The sequence below is a fragment of the Hemitrygon akajei genome, chromosome 32 (genome assembly GCF_048418815.1).
Source record: "Hemitrygon akajei chromosome 32, sHemAka1.3, whole genome shotgun sequence".
Lineage (NCBI taxonomy): Eukaryota > Metazoa > Chordata > Chondrichthyes > Myliobatiformes > Dasyatidae > Hemitrygon > Hemitrygon akajei.
In genome coordinates, this window is record NC_133155.1 from 5,698,285 (window position 1) to 5,714,532 (window position 16,248).

General features: G+C 43.6%; 1 protein-coding gene across 1 annotated transcript in view; it reads right to left on the bottom strand.

Moving 5' to 3' along the window:
• LOC140719564 (protein lin-28 homolog A-like) overlaps positions 1-16,248 on the bottom strand; it is a 73,051-nt gene continuing 56,803 nt past the window's right edge. Inside the window, exons 3-4 of the mRNA XM_073034272.1 lie at positions 14,661-14,845; positions 1-2,113 (exon numbers count right to left, since the gene is read on the bottom strand). Coding sequence (XP_072890373.1) covers positions 1,741-2,113; positions 14,661-14,845 — 558 coding nt within the window. The 3' untranslated portion in view covers positions 1-1,740. The remainder of the gene's footprint in view (positions 2,114-14,660; positions 14,846-16,248) is intronic.

Consider the following 16,248-nt stretch of genomic DNA (forward strand, 5'->3'; position numbering starts at 1 on the left):
TTCAACCACCCTCCGAAATTGCCCCAGATGGTCACCGCCGGGAAGCTGAAGATAGACGAGAGACGTCAGTCTCGACAGCACTAACTGAATGGGGTAAGTGACTAAATGTGAGACATTCACAATCCTGTCAACTGGTGGTTGGAAGTGATCAGCACAGGGTGGGGATCTATTTGACAACTTATGGAGCCATAATATTAAACACGCTGATTAAATTCATCGTTTGGTCAAAACAATGTCATTCACTGCTGGAACCAACGGTAAAAAAGGAATTCAGTTATTTAAAAAAAATACAATAAACAAGACTGAAATAATGCTGCAGTATGGAGAACTGGGCAGTCTACTCCTGGGTCTGCATGAGAATTCTCTCTCAGCCACTAAACACTCCTAGTAAAAGCCCTGTAACACCTTCATCACACATCTCACTGCGTGATTGGAATCAACTTTTGGGAATATGGAAAAATTGCTTTCCTGTTGCTAACTGGCCAATCATCTGACTACGAGTGAAATTTCAGCCCACACTGCACCACTGACCACCCCACCAGTGAGCAGCAGGTAAGTGTAACAGGTCATTCACCAGAGCCCCCTCTGCACTGGTCTTCTCATCTCACGTAGCCTTACTTGCTTATAAGAGAAGGCATGCACGTATTCGACTTCATGAGGGGGAGAGAAGAGAGGAGAGAGAGAGAGCAAAATGCACAAGAGAGTTCAGTTCATAGTTCAGCCAATTCAAGGGAGGTTCAATGGGCAAATACTTCAAAAAGCATTGTGCTATTGGTTACAACTACTCAAAGGAATCGCACAGCCTGATTGCCGGCTTTGAGATGCTCTGTATTTCCATGCAAAGGTAACTGAATAAAGTTGCAGGTCCACAGACTCAGAAAAACTGTGAAACATGGATGAGAAATTATCCAAATCCATCATGCTGTGGTCTATAAGCACTGGTATTTTATTACCATCATGTGCTTCTGGGGGCTTTGCTTTACGTTGTTACCCTGTTCATCTGCCAGTGGTTTAAAGTGAGAACTTCTAGATGTGAAGCACATCATAATTGCCCACCTAAGAAGAAAGGAAAGCTTCCATTTAAATCAAAAATTCACCACTCCAGGCAATGAGGACAGAGTTATTTGGGTGTACGTCCTTGTGTATTCAAAGTCCTTACAGGCAGGTCAGTTTATCTTCATGGTGATACTGTGTTTGGTGAAGCAAAGTCTGGTGCTGTGTAGTGGGAGAATGATTATCGGGATAGGGTGAAGAAACCATTGCTGGATTGTCAATAGTCAGAATGCTATGCCTGGTGGCCTCAGAAGGGTGAAAAAAATGGTCAGCTAGTCCGACCATTATTGATAAGACTTAGGAGAAAGTGTAAAACTGTAAAATGGATGAAGAGAAAATGACCCTCTTACTCTTGAAAAACAGACATAAAATAAGATCTCAGCATAAAGTGAATCTCCAGAAATACCTGTGGTGTGGGATAGCATAAGAGTGGAGTTGGTGAGGGGAAGGGGTGGGATGGATGGGATGGAATGGAATGGAACAGGGACCACTGAGGAATGATGTCTAAAAAGGTTTCATTTGGGAGGATATCTATCCAAATCCTATTCATGGCCACACTGAGTAGAAGTTGGATTCATGATCAAGTCTTTAGATTGTTTTGGAGATCTGCTGGGTTGAAGACTCAGCAGAGGAGGTGAACCTGAGGTAGTTTTAGATCCTGAAGTGGTTCCCAGCACTGACAGGACGTCAGGTCTTTGTCCTGTTCTGTAAACACGAGCCTTGCCTGCTCGGCTCCTCGGCAGATTCTTGCAGGGCACCCTCCGCACATTCAGGAAGCAGCTTTTCCAAGTGCTCGCCCGTCTCCTCCAGAAGCAGGGCGGTGCTATATTCTCCTCCTGTCTCCTGTGGGGTGGTAGGCGAGGGGGAGGATGTTAATGGCCCCGCCATTGGCTTGTTTTCCTGCCTTCCCTGAGAACTGGCGGATTGCTGTTGCTGGGCAGCTTTGACTGTGCAATTGGCCACCATGTGGCCAATACTTTGGCAATAATGGCACTTCTTGGGCTGGGGAGCAAGCTTACATTCCTTTGCATGGTGATCCAAGCCTCCACAGTTGTAGCATCTACAGAGAATCAAAAAGCATGAAGAATTAATATACTTCATCCAGGAATCACCATTCTTCTACACCACTACACCTCAACACAACTTGTTCAAAATTACCCAAGCAATCAGAGAATTTCAAATTATAACCTTGGTCACCCAAGTTTACACGAGCTTTCCTGCAAGTTTATAAACAATGCTGGAGTTCTGCATAAAACCGACCATGTCTCCACCAAGCTAGGATTCTTTTTATTGTTCTAAGCAGCAGAAAATTAAGCATAGGCTCTTAAAACTAAACCACAATACTCCTTTCCACTAAGATATATTGTAACTAATAAATCAGCTTGTATTGTTTTAAAAGCCAGATTTCTTGTACACAAGTTCTTCTTTCACTTGTGTACAGGAACTGACACTAAACAATCTTGAAGCTTCTTGAGTGAAACTGATTGAGAATGTTTACATAAGTGAGAAGCGAAACTTGAATTGTACCAATCAAACTATATAGTTTTAAATGCATTGAGGAATATTGTCGAAGCAATTCGTCCATCCCGGGTAAGCCCTCCCCTCCATTGAGCACGTCTACATGAAACACCGTCACAGGAAAGCAGTATCCATATCAGGGACCGCCGACCCCCGGGGCACGCTCTCTTCTCGCTGCTGCCGTCAGCAAAAAGGCACAGGAGCCTCAGGGCTCACGCCACCAGGTTCAGGAACAGCTACTACCCCTCAAACATCAGGCCCTTGAACCAAAGAGATCAACTTCACTCAGCGTCACTTGACCCATTATTGAAATGTTCCCACGATCAATAATAGAGGCACTTTCAAGAACTCATCATATGCTGTTCTTAATTTTTGTTTGAATTTGCAAGGTTTGTTGACTTTTACGCACTGGTTGAACACCCAAGCTGGGCTGTCTTTCGTTGATTCTGTTCTGGTTATTATTCTATAGATTTATTGAGTATGCCCAAAACAAAATTAATCTTAGGGTTGTACATTGTGACAGGTACGTATTTTGATAATAGATTTACTTTAAACTTTGTTTTGCTGCTTTATGGCAGGTTTTCCTATTTTTGGTAATAACAGACGCGATGAGAATGCAGAGGCACGGTTTGGGCATCTTGCATCTTGACCCGAGGAGGTAAGTGAGCTTTCGCTTTAATGGCAAACAAGAGAAAATCTGCAGAGGCTGGGAATCAAAGCAACACACACACAAAATGCTGGAGGAACTCAGCAGGTCAGGCAGCATTAATGGAAAAGAGTGAACGAGATTCAGGACTCTCAGTTTAATGTCCCTGTCCAACAGAGCTCACCATCGGCACTGCCCCTTTCCTTTGCCTAGAATTCCAACCAGCACAGCCCCATCTACCTGTTTAGCACCTTCTCAGTAAAGCTGATAGTACAATGACTACAGGTCCCTCCCTGCTGTAGGGGCATGATGTTAATGGCCATACCACTGGTTTGTTTTCCTGCCTTCCCCAAGAACATCGGGTGAATATTACAGCCACCTGTTTCTAATGAGTTTAACAATACTCTCAGTCCTTTATTTAAAACTCTGATTTTTAAAAAAGATACTTTACAGACATATAAATCTAATTACAAACAAGGCTTGTTAATTCAGCTGGTATTCACTGGATACAAACAGTAGGGGGCAGTGTCACACCATTAAAACAGCAGGGCACCGTCATGCCATGAATAGCAAGGTGTTCAAGCTAACATTTTTGCCCAAAACCTCTCATGCATGTACTTGGTTTTAGTGCCAATATCTGTGGCTACTTCTCCCACTGATAAGAGTGTTGTAATTAATTTATATGATGAGATTCAAGATTGTTTGTTATTTCCTGTACATAAGTGTAAGAATGAAATGATTGTTACACTGGATCTGATGAAACAAAAGATAATGAACACAAAACACAAAATGAATATAAATACATGATAGCTTATACACTTAGATTGATTGTATGTCTATGAAGTGACACTGGGCTGTACATAAGGTGATTAACAGGTACTATAGTGGTGGAGTTAGTGGGTGGAGGTGTTGATCAGCCTGACTGCTTGGGGAAAGTAACTGTTTTTGAGTCTGGTGGTCCTGGCGTGGATGCTACGTAGCCTCCTCCCTGATGGGACACAGAATGCAGTGGTTCAGTCTTCAACCCCCAAGCATGATATCAGTACTTCAATAGGGATCCCAGTTTCTCACAGGCGGTAGAAAAGCCACCCAACTGTATGTAACAGTAATTTACAAACTGTAACAAATGTAAGTATACACTCAAAAATTTCAACACACACACATCATGTTTAGGGCATGGATCATGGGCTTGGCTATCAACACACATGCCTCTGGGGCAGGCTAGACCCTACAACCTTCTGATTCAAGGAAGACTGTTACAAACTGGTCATTGTAAATTGTCCCATGATTAGGCTAGGATTGAATCAGGGGTTGCTGGGTGTCACGACTCGAAGGGTTGGAAGGACCTATTCTGCCCCGTACCACAATAAATAATTAATCAAAGTTCTTATCATTTTGTTCCTAGACAAACTAGTCTTTGTTCTGAAACTGTGTGCCCTTGTCCTAAATTCCTTCCCTGCATCCACCTTGTTGTGCGTGTTTATCAGTGAAATCTAGCACTCAGTCTTCTCCCGTACAGCAACCCACCATCTCTCACCTAGTAAACTTTTGCTGGTAATCCTCTGTAGTTGCATCTTGCCTAAGGAGCCTAGAACTTTACTTCACACCAAGGCCAAATGCACTCATAATAGACTTCTTTACACCTGATTTCAAACTGTTTCTTAATAAAGGTTCACACAAAATTTGCCCTTATCACAGGCCCTCAGCAACATCTTGGCCTTGAAGCACACCTTGATAAGTTTGAACATCAATGCTATCCGTTGTCACCATCTAACATAGTGGTCGCCAGCCAGTCAATCGCGATCGACCAGTCGACCTTTGAGACTTTCCCAGTAGATCCCGAAAAATAAATACACAAATACATTATGCCTGATAAACCTTTTGATGCAAATATGTAGTAACTTCTACTTTGAAAAAGGACCACTCGACAACTTCATGCCCAAAGGGAACAACTTTATCTAGGATGGTAAAACGATATTCGCATACAGAGGTTTTCAATAATGCGCAGAAAAGACCGGAAGGAAAACCCCGCAACCCTCTCTTTACAAACAGCATTACCATGATCCTAATTGGTATTAACTTATCTTTATAATGCTCACATTACATAACTTCTCGCCCTTTAAATTCCAATATTCCCCAAATGTAAAGAAATGGGAAACAAAAACAGTAGTGTCATTAGCTTGCATACCCCTTATACTAGTGGCTCAGTAAGGCTGAGGAGCTGAAGTCGGGGTTGGCTCAGAGGACGAGGATCGACAGTGTTAAAGGACTTGTCACTCTGTGAATATTTTTCACGACAGTTTGATGAATCCCTGGATGTAATGCAAACAGCTGTTTGTCAGAATGGCTTTCCAGGATTTTACAACAAAGGAGGACTTCCTCACTCTTTTGCACTTAAAGGAGAGAATGAGAGGTGAGGATATTTACAATGAGTTTTTTTTTAATGTCCGTGAAAATGACATCCCCATTCATAAACTGGTGGCAATTACTACTGATGGGGCCCGGTATGTGTGTTGGTTTTATAGCACTGTGCCGTAATGACCCTGATTTTCCCGACTTCCTGGATTATCACTGTGTGATTCATCAGCAGGCCTTGGCTGGGAAGTTTGTCGACTTTTCTCATGTAATGACACTGGTGGTCAAACTGATAAACTGGATTCGAGCAAAAGCGCTTTGGCACCGCTTATTCAAGGTGTTATTGGATGAGCTCGATGCCACTATGGCCTGTTCGATTTGCTAGTTACAGTGTTTTCTTGGTTGAATTAATTTGCAAGTTTGACAAAAGCATTTTATGTAATTAAAATACAATTAGCCCAAATGAAGGGCCTCAAGTTGGAAGTACAATCTGAGCCGTTGTTTCTCTAAATTATTTAGTAGGTCGACCTTGCCTTTCACTAAGGCCGAGCTAGGGGATCAAAGTTTGGTGACCACTAATCTAACAAATATTCCATGCTTTGGTTATGTGCACCAAAGTGAATGACTGCATATTTTTCCATTCCCCATTCTCTTCTTCTCAACTGCCTATCATCTCCCTCCTCTTTCCCTTTCTCCCATGGTCCACTCTCCTCTCCTATCAGATTCCTCCTTCTTCAGTCCTTTCCCTTTTCATCAAGCATCTGACGCAAAAGACAAGGACAAATCACGCAAACCGCAAAAGCAAACAAGTAACACACAGAATATTAAACATCGAACCGCAGAGTCCCCAAAACAGTCCAGGAGTGACAGCCATTCAGTCAGTTCAGTTTAGCGCTGTGCAGGCCTCAGCCACAGAGACAGTTCCGCTCCAAAGCACCTTGACTGACTTGCACAAATGGCAGGAAAAGAGTAACATGGAGCATGAACCACAGAGTTCTCCAAAAAAAAAACCCAAGTCCAGAAGGAATTCCAGCAGATTCATCAAACTCATCAATTTATCTGGCACAATTTTTTGACGAACACTTAGTTCTCAGGTTTTTCATTCTCTCGGGACGCTTGATTCTTTAATATGTTCCGCAAGATTTTGATTTGTTTCAATGAAGATGGATCCAACATTTTCATTTATTTCCTCTATAATTTCCTTATTCCAAATCCAGTCAGATCTTCTGTTATCAGACCACTTTTATCCTCACTACTCTTTTCCTTTATAGTTACCTACAAAGGTCCCTAGTCCTTTTCCAACCTGCTTTTATCAGTTTCTTGTTCCTCCTTTGCCAGGTTCTAATATTGTCCCAGTCTTCAGGGCTACTGCAGGAAAGTGCACAGGTGGGGCAGGTATAGGCTTATCTACTCCCACAAATCAGATTCTGTCCCCACATCATGAGATTTAGCCAAGGCATCAAAAAATGCAGGTTAATACAAAGGAACAGAAGGGCATTCGTCCCATTGAGCCTGTTCTTCCATTCAAATAGATTACAAGACCATAATATATAGGAGCAGAATTAGGCCATTTGGCCCATCAAGTCTGCACTGCCATTTCATCATGGCTGATCCATTTTGCCCTCTCAGCCCCAATCTCCTCCCTTCTACCCATATCGCTTCATGCCCTGACTAATCACAAATCTATTAACCTCCTCACTACCCATATACATATTTAATGACTTGGCCTCCACATCGACCTGTGGCAATGAATTCCAGAGATTCAACAATATCTGGCAAAAGAAATTCCTCTTCATCTCTGTTCTACATGATGCCCCTCTATTCTGAGGCTGTGTCCTCTAGTCTTAGACTCTTCCACCATAGGAAGCATCTTCTCACATCCACCCTTATCAAGGATTTCAACATTCAATAGGTTTCACTGAGGTCAGTCCTCATTCTTCTGAATCCCAGTGAGTCGAGGCCCAGAGCCAAACACTCCTCATATGATAACCTTTTCAATCCGGTATCATTTTCATGAACCTCCTTTGAACCCTCTCCAATGTCAGATCATAGATTTCATTTCATACTCCATTTACCTGCCTTTTTTTATATTATCCCTTAATCCTGTATGCAAAATAAAACCTCAAACTTATTCTTAACATATCCCATCTACCGTTTGGGAGAGAAATTTCCAGTTTTCCATCTTGTAGAAAATTGCTTTCAGATTTCACCTTGAATGGTTTGGCTCTAATTAAGATGATATCTGATCGACCTTAACCTCTCCAATGTAACTTCTCCATTTTCAACCAAACCTTGGTTGTATAAGTATCTCCTTCAGCTCGCCCTTCAAACCCAAGCATAATTTCAAGCCTGGCATTTTGATATTGGGGAGTGCTTCCTAAGTTCACATTAGAATGATAAGGTAATTTGCAGAAGCACATGGTAAAACAGGCCAAAATCACCATGGTTTCCTTGAGGGGAAATCTAGCCTGGTAAGTCTGTTGGAATTCTTTGAGCAAATAATAGGCAGGATGGAGAAAGGAAAGACAGTAGAAGTTGTTCATTTGGATTTTCTGGAGGCGTTTGACAAGGTGTTGCACATGAGGCTGCTGAACAAGATAGTGGCCATGGTATTACAGAAAAGATACTAGCATGGGCAGAGTACTGGCTGGTTGACTGGTAGCAAAGAGTGGGAGTAAAAGGGGCATTTTCTGATTGGCTGCTGGGGGCTAGTGATGTTTCACGGGTTCCACAACTTTGCAGGATATAATGTTAATGATCTGGATGATAGAATTGATGGCTTTGTAGCAAAGTTTGCGGGTAATAAGTGTAGGGGCAGGTATTCATGAGAAAGCAGAGAGTCTGCACAAGGACTTGGAGAACGGTCCAAGTGGTAAATGGAAACTGTGTCGGGAATTGCACAGTCATGCACTTTGGTAGAAGGAATAATGACATAGACTATTTTCTAAACGGGGTAAATTCAAAGCTGCAAAGGGACTTGGGAGACCTTGTGCAGGATTCCATGAAGCTTAACTTGCATTTTGAGTCTGTGGTGAGAAAGGTAAATGCAATGTTAACACTCATTTTGAGAGGACTAGAATATAAAAGCAAGAATGTAGTGTTAAGGTTTTATACGGCATTGGTTAGACTACATTTGAAATATCGTGAACAGTTCTGGGCCCCTTATTTGAGGGAGGATGTGCTGGTGTTGGAGAGGACCCAGGTGGAGTTTTGAGATTTATCCCAGAATGAAAGGGTTAATGTACGAGGAGCATTTGATAGCTCTGGGCCTGGGCGGGGTTCTCATTGAAAATTACCAAATAGAGTAGAGGTGGAGGGGATGTTTCCGTTTGTGGGGGAGTAGCAGAGAATAGGACATCCCTTTAGGACAGAGGATTGAGAGTTCATGCAACTCATTGCCACAGACACAAGTCATTTAAAATGGAGATTGATAGGTTCTATATTAGTAAGGGCATCAAAATTTATGGAGAGTAGACAGAGAATGGGGTTGAGAGGGAAAGTAAATCAGCTGTGACCATACAGCGGAACAAACTTGATGGGCTAGTTCTACTCCTACGTCTTACGGCAACCCATTATTGTTAGTCCAGAAGATCCTGATGATTAGAAATTAATCTGAGCAATGTTACAAGCAAATCAGATCAAGTCATTGGGGCATTTTGATAGTAAAAAATCTTTGGGATATTTCCAATTCCTATTCTGGCCCAGCTAAATAAACATCAAGGTCATGTTGTTCCCACTGTGGAGTATTGACCATCAACATACACATTTTGGTAAAATTAAACATAGGACTGAGTAATTTCTGCAAATGCTTTGGGGATACCCTCACCAAGAAGGACTGCAGAGATTCAAGCAGTCAGCTCACCACCACTTCCAAGAGCAATCTACAATAGACAATCCACCCAGGACGTGCCCTCTTCTCATTGCTACTATCAGAGAGGAGGTACAGCAGCCTGAAGACACACACACTCAGCGACTCAAAACAGCTCCTTCCCCTCTGCCATCCGATTTCTAAATGGACATTGAACCCAAAGCACTTTCCTTCCTCTAATACCCTGATCCTGAACCTCAACATGATTTGTTTTAAATCTCCAATGTATTACCAAGGAGATGCACCATAGTTAGAGATCCATCCACCAAGCCCCGTTCAACTTAGCAGATGGGTGTCAAACAAATCTGCACTATTTCAGAAAAGATCAGAATCAGGTTTAATATTACTGCATATATTATGAAATTTGCTGCCTCAGTGTCAATAGTACATTACAATACATAACAATAACAACTGTAAATTACAGCAAGTATATGTAAAAGTTAAACTAAATAAATAGTGCATAAAGAGAGAAAAGAAGTAGTGAGGTAGCGTTCATGGGTTCATTGTCCATTCAGAACTCTGATGGCAGGGGGAAGAAGCTGTTCCTGAATCATGGAGTGTATGCCTGCAGGCTCCTGATGGTAGCAATGAGAAGAGGGCATGTCCTGGGTGATGGGGGCCTTTAATGACGGATGCTGCCTTTTTGAGGCATCGCTCCTTGAAGGTTATCCTGGATGCTGGGGAGGCTAGTGCCCATGATGGAGGTTTCTCAACTTTCTGCAGCTATTTTGATCTTACATAGTGCCACCACCACACTCCCCCCACCATCCCCATTCCAGCCAGTGATGCAGTTGGTTCGAATGCTCTCCACAGCAATGAGCTGTTCTGGCCCAAAGCTGATCCATTAACGAACATCAACAGATTACGTGGTCATCCTCAGATTATAACTGGCTGCTACATTTCCTACTTTACAAATATTATTACAGTTCAAAGGCTTTGGCACTAAAGTGCTTTAGGGTGCCTTGAAGTTTCTCTTTGCATTTCCATGATGATTGACAGGTCGAGCAAGTGAATGCCCTGAGGCAGGGGAGGGCAACTGGAGTTGGGAGGTCTCTAATAATGGCTATTGGTACATCAAGGCCGGAACACCAGGAATTAGCAACTTTCCTGGAAATGATCAGAAATCGGGAATTTCCTTCTCCAGTGATAGCATTACTTCAATTAAATAAAACTCAGGGAAAATAAGAAATTAGGATGAAGCTTTGGGCAGTATTGGAGAGCTGATGTCCCCAAATGGGCATCCTACTTTAATCATTGCCTCTTGACCTTTGAAGGCAACTAAATAAGTGATGCAAAATAAATAATTCATGAGATTCAATTGGTAAATAAACACAAAGGAGATTGGGGCTCAATTAATCAATGTCATCAGTCTCAGTCACCATGGAAATATTAAATGAAAATCAATCACACTGATAAGGGGGGGGATAAGGTCACGAGGGCACTTCCCAAACAAACTACGTACCCTCAGGGAGCTAACCATCCTCACCAGCCCCTACCCTATTTTTCATCCTCTCAAACAATTGAAAGCCCTCCCAACTCCAACTGTATGAGTATTACATACAGTTCTGGTGTCCCCACTATAGGAAGGATGTTGAGGCTTTGCAGAGGGTGCAGAAGAGGTTTACCAGGATGCTGCCTGGTTTAGAGAGCACGTGCTATCACAAGAGGCCAGACAAACAGGTTGTTTTCTCTGGAGCAGCAGAGGCTGAGGGGAGATCTGATAGAGCTTTACAAGATTATCAGAGGCATAGATAGAGTAAACAGGGAGTGTCTTTTTCCCAGGATTGAGATGTCTAACAACAGAGGGAATGCATTGAAGGTGAGAGGGAGTAGGTTCAAGGGGAATGTGAGGGGTAAGTTTTATTACTCAGAGAGTAGTGGATGCCTGGAATGCACTGCCTGGTATGGTGGTAGAGGCAAATGGTGGTAGAGGCAAATGGTGGTAGAGGCTTTTAAGAGACATTTGGATAGGCACATGAATGTAAGGAAGATGGAGGGATATGGACATGGTGTAGGTAGGAGGGATTAGTGTTTGGGTGTTTTAGATTTGCTCTTTAGCTGGTTCAGCACAACACTGTGGGCCGAACGGCCTGATCCTGTGCTGTACTGTTCTAGGTTCCATGTTTTATGTTCCAACTAGGCGCCAAAATACCATTGCAGTTAGTGCGACACTGTTCCATCTCGGGGTGTGGAGTTTCCAGTTCAATTCTGACGTCACCTACAACGAGGTCTGTACATCCTCCCCTTGGAATGCATGGGTTTTCTCCGGGTGCCCCAGTTTCCTCTCACAGTCCAAAGACGTGTGGGTTGGTAGGTTAATAGGTCATTGTAAATTACCCCATGATTCGGCTGTGGTTAAATCAGGGTTTGCTGGATGACGCAGCTCGAAGGGCTGGAAGGGCCTATTCTGCGCTGTACCTCAATAAATAAATAAATAAACGACAAACTTTCCCATCACACTCTCTCATTCTCTACATCATTTCCCTCTTACGTTCCCTCCTAATCCCCTACCTCTGTCTCATTCTGTACTTCTGTGTCTCATTGTCAAAAGTCATTAGCAGTACGACGCAAGAAAACAGGGATTTTTAAAATCAAAAAATATTTGACTCCAAACTACCAAAAATGATAATAGGCATATTATTGAGGAGAGTGGTTTTAAAGTACATCATAGAGATTAAAAGGGAGGTGGAGAGGCATAGAGTCCTATATAGGTAAACTCTGCTCCTGATGAGACACACAGGAGGCCTGAATTAGAACAGCACGTAATGCAGGACTGCAGGGCCAAGAGCACGTTAAACTGATAGAAGGGAATGAGATTTTCTCTTTATTTTAAATTGATGCTCTGTTAAATCAGGGAGCACAGTGGTCAGGGGAGAATGGGATGATGCGAGTTAAGATTCAGGCAACAAAGTAGTTTAATAGTAAAAGACTGGAGACTCACCGTTAGTGTGGGGTTACAGCAGCGATAACAAAGGCAGAGCATAAAGCTTTCTGTAGCGGGTGAGCCCATAACAGCACTAAGTGGAAATAATCATGGTGAGAATGTGCCAGGGTGCAGGTGATGGCTGGGGCTTTTTCTTCAGATAGCAATTACAGAAATTTGATTTAGATTTTCCTATTTTCCTCCATGTCTGCCCGTTTCTCTCTCTCTCTTTACTGCTATCTGTCTCTTTCTGCCTCCGTTGCTGGTTTTCTTCTCTCTTGTTGTTCCAATTCATCTTTTGCCTATCCAGACATTTCTACAGAAGCAAGGTGAAAGTCTGGTTTCACTGCTGAAACAATGGCTGGGTCGTAGCTGTCCGGCCTGTTCTTCACGCTCACACTCCTCTGCCACGGCTAGACCCCAGGACTGCACGAACCTTTGGCAACCTCCTACAAGGGTTCCCAACTTGGGGTCTTCAGACCACTTGCTTAATGTTATTGGATGGCACAAAAAGGTTGGAACCCCATGATTTCGAGGCTTCCTTCAGCTTGGGCCTCAATCCTATCCCCCGATTTCAGGCAGCAGAACCCCCAAAACGTTCAAAAGGTCTCATAATTTAACTCATAAAAATAGTTTATAAAAAAAACTTTTATTCAACTTTTCTTTCACTTACCTCTCCAACAAGCTCAGTAACCCACTAGATGGAGCAGAAACAATTACCCCAGTCACGTCTGACGCGAGTGAGGGGTGCAGGGCAGGCAGGGGGCAGATATAAAATGCAACATGTCCCCCAGCTCAGCTGCTAAGCAGGAGCTCAGACGGAGTGCAGTACAGCAGGGGAACAGACTCTTTGTCCCACAATGCTGTGCCAGACTAATTAAACTAGTAATTAAATGCCTCGCTAAACTATTCCCTTCTGCCTACCCAGATTCAGTTCCATTCTAGCTCCATTCTCTGCATTCACATGCCCAAGTGCCTCTTAACTATATCTATCGTGCCTGCCTCCACTACCACTTCGCATTCTAGATGGCCACCATCTTGTGAAAAAGTCCGCAGCACATCCTTAGGTGAGTTGGTTGTTCGCGTAGAAGATATATAATAGCAATCTAAACCTGCGCCACACATTTCTTTTCAACTTGCCGTCTCTCACCTTAAATCAGACTCTTTCCCAGGATAAAGATACCAGCTGTCTACCAAGCCTCTTATAAACTTTTACCAGGTCTCCCCTCAAACTCTGTGCTCCAGAGAAAACAACCCAAGTTTGTCCTACTTCTCCTTATAGGTCATACCCTCGAATCCAGGGAGCATCTGGTAAACCCCTTCCACGCCCTCTCCAATGGCTCCACTTCCTTCCTATAACAAGAGCCACCAGCACTGAATACAACAGTCCAGAGGCAGTCTAACCAGAGTTTTAATAAACTACAACATGCCTGCCTGACTCTAGAACACAATGCCTCAACCAATAATCACAATCATGCCCCCAATTGACATTTAGGAGTGTTCTGTACGTTTTGTGTTCCGATGCGGGCCATGAACCCGCTCGGCACCTCACCAGTGGTTCTCCTCAGGCCGCCAACGAAAGGTTAAGTACATTTCAGCTCATTAACTGCTGCTTCATGAAAGCTCACCGACTTAAACCTGACTCACTGCTTGACATCATTACAGCTCCCCAGTGTCTTAATCTCAAACCTCTCTGCATCTAAGTCAGTAACACCCTCCCACCCATTTCATTCTGAGTGCTATAGGAACCAACCCTTAGAATACTGTGCTTCTGAATCATTGTCCTCACTTCAGGTGGACTGAGATACAGGGCCTTCCTAGCCCTTCGAGCCACGCTGCCTAACAATCCCGATTTAACCCTAGCCTAATCACAGGAAAATTTACAATGACCAATAAACCTATCAACAGGTAGGTCTTTGGTCTGTGGGAGGAAACCGGAGCATCCAGAGGAAACCCAGGCTATCACAGGGAGAACGTACAACTCCTCACAGACAGTAGCGGGAATTGCACTGTGAAGCGTTGTGCTAGCCACTACGCCACCTTGCAGAAGCTTTAAACCACATCACCTCACGTGAAGCTGGATGGTGAGTATCCTTGGTAGGTAGAGTTTTGCCTTACTGCAGTGATGACAAATTTATCTCCACTTCACACCCCGTCTCCCCTCTCCGCTGCCTCCCATTCTGCATTTGGGATGGAACGAAACACTGGCTCCGATACAAGGCTTTTCGAGGACTAGAGGTGACTGGGATCACGTGCTGCTCAGAGAACTGTGCCCACCACTCCCCTCACCATCTCACCTGTCCCCTTTGGGTCTGCGCTTTTGCATATTCTTCCCTTTAGGCCTCCTTTCACTCCCGATGCAGGAGGTGCCGCCAGGACCTGTTACCCGTATTGATTCCAAACCTTTGGACGATTTCTTGAATGTAAACTCCACTGGCTCTCCCTCTTTCAGACTGCGGAAGCCTTCCATGTGCAGCTTGCTCTGAAATAAAACAGCACTCAGTGGTAAGGAAATTGATACTACTGAGAATCGACTCAAAATGTAATAGTCCTTCCAAAAGAATTTCCCAAATTGCCTCCAACAAACAAAATAAGGAAAGCAATTCAGGTCAAAGTGTAACATAGCCATCACAAGGCCACTGTCACTTGGTCACTAGAATTCCAAGTTTCACCAAAGACTCTAGCAAATTTCCACAGATGTACCGTGGAGAGCAAGGTTCAAAGTTAAATTATCAAAATACTTATATATGGCACCATAATCATTTTCTTGGAGGCACTTATGGGAAAATAAAGAAATGGAATATGAAAGGCCATGCACAACACTGACAAACACTGTGCAAAAGACAACTATGCAAACAGTACATATATAAAAATAACTCAATAATACTGAGAACACGCGTTGCAGAGTCCTTGAAAGTGAGTCTGTAAGTTGTGGATTCAGTTCAGAGTTGAGGAGAAAGGAGTTATACACACTGGTTCAAGAACCTGATGGTTGCAGGGTAATAACTGTTCTTGAACCTGGTGGTGTGGGACCCAAGGCTCCTGTAGCTCCTACACAATGGTAGTAGTGAGAAGGGAGCATGGCCGGCTTCTTGATAATGGATGTTACTTTATTATGGCAGTGCCACTTGTAGATGGGCTCAGTGGTGGGGAGGGCTTTGCCTGTGATGGACTGGGCCGTGTCCACCACGTTCTGTACACTCTTCTGCTGCAGGGTATTGGTGTTTCCGTGCCAGGCCATGACACAACCAGTCAGGATACTCTTCCCTGCACACCTATATCAGTTTGTCAGCATTTTAGAGGACTTGCCAAATCTACATCAACTTCTAAGGTCGAATTCTGACTGGAGAATCAGAATTGGAAAAAGCTGCAGAGAGCTGTAAACTCATGGGCACTAGCCTCCCCACCACCGAGGATGTCTTCAAAAGGCCACAAGAAGGTGGTGTCCATCATGAACAACCCTCACCATCCAGGACATGCCTCTGCTCATCACCACGGTACAGGAGCCCGAAGGTGCACAAAGGAACGGCTTCTTCCACTCCGCCAACAGATTTCAGAACAGAAAGTGAACCTTTGAACACTGCCTCACTGGTTTTGCTCTGTTTAGTTTTTATGTATTCTTATTGTAATTTATAATTACTGGAGTGCTGCCACAATATGACAAATTTCTCAACACATGCCAGTGGCGATAAACTTGATATTCTGCTGTCACCAGGACTTTGGTTACAAAGCTTACTGATTAGTGTCAGCTGTGACTCACATGTCAACACTCTTGCTTCTCTGCTGCCTGTTCCGAGACTCACCAAAGCCTCCGCCATCAGCAAGGCAGTGGTCAGATGAAAAGCTCTCCTGCTTGCTCCAATGGGTACAGCTCCATCAACCTTC